Raw genomic sequence first — 12,361 nt, 5'->3', positions numbered from 1 at the left:
GAGGGGCCGCAGGTGTTCTGGTAGTTCCACTGTTTGGTCAATTTGCATATTACCCTTGTATTATATAGGATGGAAGCCATTGGTGTTTATTTATCAGAGAAATGAAATCCTCTCGTCCCACTTTTTAAAATTCCCATCCACTGTTTTCTTTGTTTACAGCATCCTTCCACCATTGTCCTTCAACCCCCAATGATTTTTGGTTAAGTTTATATGTTCGTTTGATTCATTTCTTATGGAAGGTGTTTCACTTCTTCTGTTAAGCTTTGTAGGACTAGTTTTTCTCGGAATAAGTTGACACTTCTCCCATCTTCCTTGCTTGTGCTCAGATTATTTTAATGATTTTTGTATAATGAGCATCTCTTTTTTCTTTAAATCTACCCTTACCACTTGACTTGCTTTCAGGGAGAATTTATCACTGGTCTTTGATTCCTCAATATCTTTCCAGCATGTTATTTTCCAGATACTTAAACAATTATAGTTGACTGACTGGTCAGCACTATATCTTGGTAAGAAAACGTCATCCTCAGGGAAGAAGACAAAATAGAAAACAGAATAAAATTAAAGATAATAGCTACATAGTCACTGTAACAAGAGATTATGAGAGGATAAAATAAGAAGGTAAAGAGGGAAATGAAAAGAAGACCACAGAAAGAGAAAGCTGATTAGATGGGACAGAAATAGAAGGACTATTTGTGGATGAACCCAAATAATTTGGAGAAAATTTGTATTATAATGGTTTGATTTTTTGCAAAAGAAAAATATGAGTCCCCCTTTTTTTAAATATATATTTTATTGATTTTTTTTTTTTTTACAGAGAAGAAGGGAGAGGGATAGAGAGTTAGAAGAATCGATGAGAGAGAAACATCGATCAGCTGCCTCCTGCACACCCCCTACTGGGGATGTGCCCGCAACCAAGGTATATGCCCCTGCCCAGAATCAAACCTGGGACCCTTCAGTCCGCAGGCCGACACTCTATCCACTGAGCCAAACTGGTTAGGGCTATGAGTTCCCTTTGATGGTTTGTATTTAATACTTCTTTGGAGCATCCAGTTCTTTAGATATCTAGAAGTCATAGTCATTGCCCCTTAAAACAGAATGTGGGCTAGTATTTCTTTTGTCTTAAGTCTTAAAAAGTATCCTTAAGCAAGTTTGAGCTATAATACTTGAGTCCATAACAGTGAGAAACATACCAACAGAGAAAAAGGTGCATCTCATCCTGTTCCCTAGAAAGAAGCAATGTCTAGTATTTCTCACTAATCTTAAGACTTGCGTTCAAAAGTTCAAGTTCTATTTAAATCTTACTCAGCCGATTCAAATTAATTATATGTTGTTTCTCTCTTGCTTTCCCACAGTATGCTGTCTGGCTAATCCTCTGGGTTACATGGAATGTGTTTGTTATCTGCTTCTACCTGGAGGCCGGGGATCTCTCAAAGGTAATTTGCCATCTGATTTGCCTGTGTCATCAATAATGTGTTACTAAATCTCTCCCTAAGTAAGGCAGAGTCTTCACCCTGCTCTTGTCACTTAGATGTGCCTCAAATGAAGGTCAATTGAAAGTTGTCCTCATCTATATCTCTGCATTTCTACCATCGAAGATATACTTTAGTGTGTGACAAAATGTATTTTTATTTTTAAGCAAAACTAATGTGAAATATTGATTATTATAGTGACCAATGCTGTCGACTTTTAAAATATTGACTGATGAGGGATTTCTGAAGCAGAATAGGAATTTTTTTTAGAGATAAAATCTTGAAGATTAATTCCCTTAGTTTGCTTATTGCTCTGGTAAAGATTTTCCTGATTGGGCCCAAATAGCAATGAAATAATTTGAACAATGAATGGGTTTTAATTGAGTACAGTTGTTACCAGAGGCATATAATTTATTATTTAGATTAAAAAATGAACACTTTATTCTAAAATAGTCTACGAAAGACTTATAATACTTGCTTTAGGTTTCTTTATTTTGCGCTGTTCTTAGGTATGTGTATATTTGTTTTTGAGCGTGTAGGTTGACTTTATATTTCTAACACAAATGCCTTTACTATTGAAATGATGTAGTTTTTAAATCTCTAAAACCAGCATCCTTCTTCTTTTGGAATGCAGTTAACACCAGGTAAGTCAAATGAGGTAATCCATTCAAGGAGGTAGCGTATCTGACTTGAGATGCTTGAGTGGTTGCAAACCTGTATTTCTTAATATTAACTTTAAAAGACAGATGGTAAAATGTTCTTCTACCTATCCCTGTTTAGAACAGAAAGACCCTGCAGAGACGTTGACATTTTAAAACCCCAGAGATGATAACCTGCTTTAAAAGGCAAAATAACTGAGCTATAAAGTCACCAGGAATTACCTTTGCAGGGCTATATATTTTGGGGGGTTGAGTGATGGGGTTAGTAGTAATACACATTTATAATCTGTCATACAGGAGATTTTCAAAGTGCTCTGAGCATTTGCAAGGATGCTTATCTGACTTGATAGAGGCATTTCTATGATTCTAGTAGTGCATGGTCCTCCACACTCTGGCAGCAGGCAGTCCTTTCCGAAGATGCTGTGACTAATGAAAAGGGCTTGTTCAGGTAGCTCTTGGAAGGACATAGACAGGGCTGCTGCTGTGTCCATGTCAGAAAAGCAATAAGCACTTCACAAGGATTTGAATTCCTTACCCAATTCATACATCCCCGCTGCTCTATAATCCACTTTATTCAAAGAGAGTCCACACTAGAATGACTCTTAATGATATTTTTAATTTTAAATAATCACCTTAAAAATTGGAAGGCATTTATTCAGGCATATTAGCTGTGTAAAATAATCTAGCAGGCCAGTTTGTTTAATATAAAAGGAGAGAGGGAGAGAAAGAGAGAGATTTGAGCCAAGCAGGCTGCACAAATATTCTCTGTGTTCACTGCTCCATGTGATAACTGCAGGCACAAAATAAAGCGTGTGATCTTCATGACCTTGGACATGGGCATTGAAACCACAGCAAGGGTACATCCTAAAACATTACAGTTCAGGACAGTTGCAACCCAAATGACTAAGAATTCCTCTAGTGCACACTGGCAGGTAATGACTATCCCTTGGCAGTGCAGCAGTTAATAACATTTCTTTCCTTTTCATCTTATAAACCATGCTAGGCTCTGCAGAGCACATGAAAATTTAATATTTTTAACAAATAATCTAAAAGAGAACCATAAAGGGCAAAGTTATAATAGTTACCTGCACCAGGCTTTTCCTCCCCTTCCTCCTCAAAGGGTTTGAGAAAGGAGTATGTGTACCATTTAATTCTGTAGCTTCTGTAACTGCCTCACATCCTTCAAGGAATACAGTGACAGGAGGAAGCAATGGTGATTGAAAAATGTACAGATATATGAAAACTCAAAATGGGACTCCTGAAACTGCTGACAATGCTTAGATTACAGAATATAAACAATCTTTTCTCAACCCACCAAAAATAAAATAGTTTGACCATATAAATGGGTCTGTTCGTTTTTGGCTGAGGGAGAAATAATGGGAAATTAAATCAGGGAGGAAATTCTATGGTCTTATATATGTGAAAGAAGTGTGTTTATTTTCATAAAATATTTTGTAAATCATGATTCCTTCACACAATGAATATTAGCAAGGATGTTAAAGCAATCTTTAGTTATCTAGTAGAGATTAGAATGTTGTGTGGTCATTTTGCATATGTCTTTTCTATTTGTTTGTTTGTTTTTCTAAACTATTTTCCTTTTACTAATGATCAAAACTGAGATTAGAGTCATTAACCAACCCAGTGTGTACATTCAGTAATGGAATGTCTTAATTACAAAAATATGGTACACAAGACTGACCTGTTTGATCTTCAGTTTTCTTTGTACCCATAGTTGTATTTCAAATGTATTTCCTTCATTGGAAAATCTGTGCAAATCAGTAATTATTCTTAAAATATCAATGGATAAATTTTAATTAGTATCCCCATAGCATTTAAGTGATCTAATAGATAAATCTGTTCAAAAGAATAATAGCAACAATGTATCACATTATGCATGCTTATGTGTGTGTATATATATGCTTACATGTGTGTATATATACATATATGTATACATATTTACACATGCATATATACATAAACATATATACATGTATATGCATATATATACTTGTGTATGCTTATATATAAGTAAAATATTGTAAATAACAGCAATGGCACAAGGGATTAAAGGGAGAAATTAGAATTATTTTGATAATGTAGGAAACACATTGCATATGAAGTAGTATAGGGCTGTTTAAAAATGGACTTGGATTACTTATAAATGTTAATTGCAAACTTTAGGGAAACCACTAAAATTTTTTCTTTTAATTGAATATATTGTGGTGACATTGATTAATAAAATTATACACATTGCATGTGTACAATTTTATAATACATCACCTGTATATTGCATTGTGTGTTCACCATCCAAATTCAAGTCTCTTTCCATCACCATTTATCCCCTTTATACCCTCATCTACCTCCCCCCGCCCCCTTTCCCTCTGTAATCACCATAATGTGGCCTGTGTCTATAAATTTTGTTTTGTTTATTTATTGTTTTTGCTTAATCCCTTCACCTTTTCACGCAGCCCCCAACCATGCCCTCCCCCCACAGCTGTCATTCTGTTCTCTTCATCTGTGAGTCTGTTTCTATTTTGTTTGTTTCTTTTGTTCATTAGATTCCACATGTAAGTGAAATCATATGGTACTTGTCTTTCTCTGACTGGCTTATTTCGCTTAGCATAATACTCTCCAGGTCTATCAAATGCTGTTGCAAAAGGTAAGATTTCCTTTTTTTCCACTGCCGAGTAGCATTGCAATGTGTACAGTTGTTTTTTGTGGGGTTTTTTAATCTGCTAATCTACTTATGGGCACTTGGTCAAAGCTAGTATTTCTGATGTGGACTTTGAGAGTCTCTTTTGGAAGTCAAAATATTGAGCACTAAACATTTCTTTCTTTTGCCTTCCTACTAAAGCAGTGGTAATTCTCCTTGAGGAAGTGAAGGTGTCACTGACTCACTAGGGAAAGTTTGCAAAATATAAGTATGAAAAAATAAAAGTACAGAGATTAATATTCTGAGACAGTATGCTGCTGGAAATAAAAATAAAGCAGATACAAACATGGTCTAAGCCCGTGTTCGGCAAACAGCAGCTCGCGAGCCACATGCGGCTCTTTGGCCCCTTGAGTGTTGGTCTTCCAGAAAATACCACGTGCGGGCGTTCACGTAGTGCGATTGAAACTTCGTGGCCCATGCACAGAAGTCAGTATTTTGTGGAAGAGCCACGCTCAACGGGCCAAAGAGCCGCATGTGGCCCACGAACTGCGGTTTGCCAAGCCGCAGTTTGCCGACCACTGGAAGCAATTGCTAGCCTCATTTGTATCTAAAACTCAGTTTACAGGGATCATTATAGAACAGGAAATTTTATTCTATGCCCCAAATTTAAACACTCTATTTTTATAGATTTATTGTTACAGAGCTATGTAAAAATATAAGGATATGTTTGAATTAAGAACTGCATAGCTTTAAATTTAGAGTAATTTAATTGTTAAAATTGAAAACTTACAATTTTTTAAAAAAATCTTGGAATATTTGGTCCACATTAAATGATCTTGTGTGAAGTAGGTCTTTAGATGTTGCAATAGCTGCAGAACTTACTTGGGAATTATGTCCGATTCAACATGGTCCCCAAGCCCATAGTGTGCTCTCAGTCAGTGATAACCTTATCAAAATCACCCCCTTCGCTGTAAATCACCATCCTAACATGACCCCTGGAACTCATTTTAAAACTAAATTGGAATTGGCAGTTGCCAAATTAGCTTTGGAGGGCAAAATGTCCATTTCTATGTCTGTGGATTCACTCAGGGACAGTTGATGCTTTGATGAACTATGGGAAATACAAAAATACAATCCAAGGAATATTAAATAGTGAAATAAATCCATTCCATTTTTTTTCTGCTTCTAGCATCTAGGCTTGTTTAGGCAGAAAGAACAAATAAGTGACTATTTCTCATGCCTTTATATGATGACAGAACAACTCTTAATTCCGTGCTGTAAAATTTACGTTGAAAATACAGTTGCACTTCGGATTAGTAGTTCAATATGCCATAGGTAACCAGGGAGCAATGTTCAGTAAATACTGGTATTAGATGTGAAGCAGCACAAAGAAAAGGAAACTATGTAAATGCCTTTCCTGATTGAGAATTATATGGAGCAGTTTTGAAATATTTAAAGTGATTTACATACCAACACTGCACTTAAGGTGTTACTTTGCCTCCTCCTCTTTAAAGATTTATTTTTGATGTTTTATAAAGCAAAATGTGTGTTCAGCCTGATGCAACCAGCAAAGCAGCTTACAAGGTTAAAAGGAAAAAGATGACTCATTAATAAACAGCTATTTAGAGAATTATAATTAGTTTTTTCCCCCCCTTCATTAGCGCATGTAGCCTGCTAGAGGAATGAGTCTAATGGCAATTGCAGGACTCCAGGGTCTCACACTCATAGGTAGAATAATATAGAAAACCGAAATAATTAAGTGGTATTTCAAAAAAATGTCATCTTTTTTTCTAGTGTAAAAACGAGGCATTTTGCAGGGAAGTAGCTGCACTGACACCATGGGGACACTGTCCCTTTCCCACTCTGACAGAGAAATCCCTAGTGACAGATCCTCCAATCTTATTTGAATCGCAAGTGAGAATGAGTTTAGTGATCTCAATTAGTCCCGAGGGGGGACTAATATCACACAATTCGGCACACTCTGCACTTGCTCCGAAGAGATCTGTTGCTCGCCAGACACTTGGAAGGGCTGTGACCCTCCTGGGGGTACATCTGATACACTGGCTTCATCAGGCAGCCTGCACAACGGATGGACTCCAGCTTTTGCACTCCGATTTTACGAGCACTGAAATTAATCCATTAAGCATTTTGTATACCCAGACCCCCCACTACTTACTTTTTAACGCATTTATATAGTAAGTTAACTGTGGCATCATGGTGTGCAGCATAATGAGTTCAATTCTTCTTGTCTCTTTGCTTCCTGTTTTCTTCTACTCAATGGGAAAAAAAAAAACAACACAAAAAACAACCGAGATAGCTAAGTTTAATATTGCCAAATAGCCAAATAATTAGTGCTGCTGGATATTTTTTCTCTTTAAGGTTTTCCACAGAAAATTTAAAGCCACAAGCACAGTTTTTGAAAACAAAGGCAGCAGAATATTATCTAATAGAAATAATGGATGTGACTGTACAGTGCACAAACCATACAGTATTAATTGGTTATAAAATAATGAGAAAAGAGTATTTCACTGCAGTCTTGTAATGTGGGAAAGGTCGGCCCTCAGTCTGTGACTAATTCCAACGTTTATTAAGAAGGCAAGTAGTGCCCTAATCAGTTTGGCTCCGTGGGTACAGTGTCGGCCTGTGGACTGAAGGGTCCCAGGTTTGATTCTGGTCAGGGGCATATACCTTGGTTGCAGGTACATCCCCAGTAGGGGGTGTGCAGGAGGCAGCTAATGGATGTTTCTAATTCTCTATCTCTCTCCCTTTCTCTCTGTAAAAAATCAATAAAATATATTTTTTAAAAAAAAGAAGACAAGTTATAGCAACTTTATGGGTTTCTTTTAGAAAAGTGAAAAAAAATAAACCACAGTGTAAATGTGATTTTTTAAAGGTTATAACATTTCCCAGGTTTAGATCACTTTCTTTGTGATAAGCATGTTATTTTCTGAATAATTCCATTCTCTTGAGTATTTCATAAGAGCAAAATCTCTCTAAGGGGCACAAGTGACATGATCTCATTTGGAAAACGTTATCGAAGAGTCAAGCTGAAATGCAAATGAGACACAAACCCTAGTATTTTCCTTGACAACTGTGGAATTACTAAATCTGAAGACATGAAGATTGAAAAAGGAGGGGAATAAGTAATTTCATATTCAGAGAAAAGGAGAAACCAGCATGGTTTGGATGATAAATTTGTTGGCACAACAAAAAAGCTCTTGGAACAAATTAAAGTATTTTTGATGGAAAAAATATGGCTTCATAATTACATATTCTCACAGGATACTTTGTAATCTAAATCATTACTTGACCATGTTTGGGGCCAAAGTTCAAGTTCTCTTTCCCCCAGAATGTGTTAAAGGCAAAATCAACATGAAAAGACGGTACTGGGAGTAGCACATACCGGCGTGCTGTCTGTGACATCTGTCACCCCTCCGATCTCCAGGGTCTGTTCGATCTGTTTATTTTCCCTGCAGCTGTCCACTGGCTTGAGAAGGTGCCTTTCCCAGAGAGAGCAGAGCCAGTCTTTCAAACGCGATAGAATTGCTGTCCTCGGGATTTTTAATGATTTTTGTTTGTTTGCTTATCTTAATTGATAAACTGCCTTATAAGAGAGAAACTCAAGTTTACTCCAAGCTGAAATGTTCTCTTTAGGAGTTCATACTTACATATCTGGGCAAATGAAAAAAAAATGTTAACATGAATTATCAGAAATCACCATGTGTGATGACTTTATATTGATTTTTTGTGTGTTTTCATAGCATAACCTTTGTTTATGTGTCAAAATTATATATATATCAATCACTGGCAAATACCATCATCATTATTCTAATTACTGGTCAGTTTTTTCTCCGTGTCTTATTAATATGATGGACCAAAAAACTAAAGAATAGATCATTGTTTAAAATATTAGAGCATTATAGGTTAATTTTCAAGTTGCAATTAACTTAAAATAATGTGTAACAACTCCTAATTTTCCTCAGCTTTCTGAAAAATGCATGGAGTTTGGCCATTATTTTTAGCTGGGTGAGATTTTGAATAGGGTAAGAATCATATGATCTACTTATAAAATTCTACTTATAAAATATTGCCATGACTGTTGTGAAAATATTCTATAGGGGAGGCAAGAGTAGTAAGAGGAAACATAGTTTGCATACTTTCACGTTCAAGTTATAGATGCTTTTGGCTTAGATTGAGGAGACAGCAGGGGAGACAGTAAAAGTTATGCTATTCAAGATCATATCTAGTTAAATTCTCAATATCTGGCGAGGTTAGGGCAACAGGATGCAGGGTGTAGGAAGAATGATCAGAGTTGACTTACAGGCTTGTAGCCCTAAGCTATTAGGAGAATGAGGTGTTTTCATTTATTGAGCTGCAGGCAGACAGGACAGATTTCGGAAAGGAGGAAGAATATGTGTGCAGAACCAGTTGCTCTGTTTGACCTCATTATGTCTGAGCTGCCCATTAGACATCCCAAGCAGTGTTGTCAAGGAAACAATAGTACACATGAGTCCTGCATTTAAAAGAGGTTTTGAATGGGAAACGTGCATTTGAGTCATCAGTATATAAATCTCTTAGGGCAGACGGTTAAGGACAGTGCTTTGAGGATCTAAGACTTCATTAGGAAGAGGAGGACCCAGTGAAGGAAACGAGGCAGAGTGGACGGGAAAGTAGGAAGAAAGGAAGGAGATGAGTGTCCCACCACTCAGGTTAGAACAAAACAAATAAGATGGAGGGATGATAAATTGTGACAAGAATGAAGATTGAAAACAATACTAAATATGGCAAAGTGGACATTATTGCTGACTTTAAAAAGAAAGGAATTTCAATAGAGAAATAATAAAGTTTTATTAAATGAGCTGAGATGAGAAATTTGAGAGTGAATAAAGTCAGCTTCTTCAAGGACTGTTGCTGTAAGAAGCAGAGAAATAGGAGGGCCTTAAGGCAGTCTAGGGAGGTTTGTGTGCTTTTATAAGTTTTGTTAAATGCAGATACTGGAGCACATGTTTATGCTGATAAAGAAATCTAGTGAGAGGAAGAAACTGATGGTGCAGTGGCCAAGTTCTTGAATAGCTGAGAGGAGATGGGATTCAGGGCTGAACAGCGATGCTGCATCGACACAAGAGGAAAATGCAGAGCCCATGAGTGTAGATGCATGGATTTGGTAGTGAGACAATAAAGGCATTCTCCTGTAATTGCTTCACTGTGCTTCAGTAAAATCTGGGGCAAGAATCATCAGTTTGAGTGATAAAGGGGGAAGGGGTGAGGGTTTTGAGAAACAGGGGAAATTCTTTATGAATGGAATAAACCACGAGCTTAGACTTAACATTGATTTTTCTAAATAATAATGATGCACAGGTGCTGAGCCATCAACATGGTTGCCAAGTGTTACTTATGAACTATGAGACTCATGGACACTGTAAGCCAACACAACCATTTGCCTATAACTGTTACAGGATTAGCCTCATGCTCTTCTGAACTGATTGAACAAATTAGATTCAGAGAACTGACTAGTGAATAAGCTTTAGTATCAATTTTCTGGATTAGTTGCTGGCCACTGGGCACTGACCGGACTCATGCTGGGCTATCCTGATAAGTCTCCTGCCATTCACTCTCTGAACTTGGAATAGGATCCTGGGATATTAGTGCTCTGCGCTGAATCTCAAGAGAGCAGGCCCATTCAGGTTCTGTGTTCATCTGGCTTCTCTCTAAATTTAGTCAGTGACAGGGCTTCTCTCTACATTTAGTCAATGACAGGTACTGTTCAGATTGGTAGGAAATTGGCAGGAAGAAATAAGAAGCCGGGTATTTATTTTCCTCTCCCTGTGTGCCAGAGGTCCCACCATGACTACATCTCCTCTGGGTTCTGCTGGCCGTACCTGCTGTGGTCCCGATTCTAACAGTGGCCTCCAGGCCTGGGCTCCAATGGCCTGGTTCCATTCTCCGTCTCCAGCCTAGGATTGAAGGTAGCTCTCAGCTGCTGCTATTCTCGTTTTTTTCTCAATATTCTCAGGTCACCTCCTCAGTTCTTCCATCATGTATGTAATCAATTCCCTGCTTTATTAATTCAGGTTCCACTTCCTAAAGTGCTTCCTGTGTTTCTGATTGGGCCCTAACTGATACAGGTTTTATATATGGTAAAGATAATGGCACAACAGTTCTATCTAGGAAAAAGGCAAGATAACCAGGCTTGGAGAAAGTCTAGGAGTATAAAAATAATTCTCTGATTGCAGAATAGGTAACTACACTTGATTTTCTTTCTATAATGAGAAAATACCTCTAACAGAAGAGAATATGTCATATATCTTCTTGAAAATTTCAACAAGACGTCCAATGTTAGAGCCACAATGTCAGTTGCACATCAGGAAAGACATTATGAAAGCAACTTGGCTTATCTTTGCGAAATATTATTGTAGCCAATTTATCCTGTAAAAGTTCACTGTCTTGTACCAGAGTCTCTGTTAGTGTTCTTTTTTAACTTAAGGAAATAAATAAAAATTCCGGAATAAAGTGCCAGAATATTCAATGCGTTTACCGAGTGGAAGAGCAGGGGATCAGGTACTGAAATGGAGGGAGAATTTTACTTGTTAATTTATATGTCTTTTGAAACTATTTTTACACATTTTAACTACCTGCACTTATTACTCACCTAATAAAGTCACAAGAAAGAGACCCTGAGAAGCCTGTTCCATTGTTGGGTGATGAATGCAAAGATGATCAGAAACGAGGTGCAGCTACTGTAGCTACTTGGGTCCCGGTGATTCAGTGATGCAGGGAATTATGCTGCATTCCATTTGTGAGGACCTGCCTTCTCTTTTTTCACCCATGCTTAGAACATCCTTAAGAAGTAACATGGGCTTGTCAAGCAGCTGCGGTTGAAAGATACACCGCAGGGGCTATGTTTCTGCTCCCCTCTCTTGCAGCTAGATGTGAGCTCTAAATAGTTTACAGTAATGGAATACAAACAGAAATATGTGTGTCATCTCAGGGAAATGAATTTTAAGTGTGATATTTAGCCTCTTTCCCCTTCTACTGGCTGGATATAGATAAAGTGAGGAGGTCTTCAGGAGGTTAGTGGGACCACAAGGGGGAAGGAGCCAGGGTTGCTGAGTCACTGTATGGAGCAGAGGTGCCTTAAGTATCATTGGGACTCCTGAGATTCCCAGAGACTGTTTCACAAGGTCTGAAACTATTTTTATAACAACAGTGAAAAAAAATCAGTGATATTAGTAAATGTGACTTTTTGATATTGTATAATGAAATTAGTTAATATTTGGGAGATCTGCATAATTCATCAAACCAATAATTTGCAAATGACTCACCCATGTTACAAATCATCCAGGGTAAAAAAAAAAAAAATCCATTCCAAGTGCAAGACATACAAATGGATTTTAATATAAAAGGTATGAAAAGTTCCTTTTATATGGTCCAGATTCCACATCACAACTAACCTTTAAAAAACGACCACTTATTGAGTTTGGGTATAGTATCAAAGAAGACTATCCACTATTATTTGAAATGCTTATAAATATCTAAAAGGACAATAAAGTTGCTCTTTCCCTTGTTTAGTACATTTCATC

At 37.2% G+C, this 12,361-nt stretch overlaps 1 protein-coding gene across 2 annotated transcripts in view; it reads left to right on the top strand.

The window, feature by feature from the left end:
* NKAIN2 (sodium/potassium transporting ATPase interacting 2) overlaps window positions 1-12,361 on the top strand; it is a gene marked incomplete at both ends in the record, with an annotated part of 791,704 nt that overhangs the window by 437,870 nt on the left and 341,473 nt on the right. For both annotated transcript variants that reach the window (XM_081094748.1, XM_081094749.1), the window contains one exon: window positions 1,353-1,433. In XM_081094748.1, the coding sequence (XP_080950874.1) occupies window positions 1,353-1,433 (81 nt within the window). The remainder of the gene's footprint in view (window positions 1-1,352; window positions 1,434-12,361) is intronic.

The sequence above is a fragment of the Myotis nattereri genome (assembly GCF_964212035.1).
Source record: "Myotis nattereri genome assembly, chromosome: 6".
NCBI lineage: Eukaryota > Metazoa > Chordata > Mammalia > Chiroptera > Vespertilionidae > Myotis > Myotis nattereri.
Note: the sequence above shows the minus strand (reverse complement) of the source record. Positions and strands in the feature narration are given on the sequence as shown.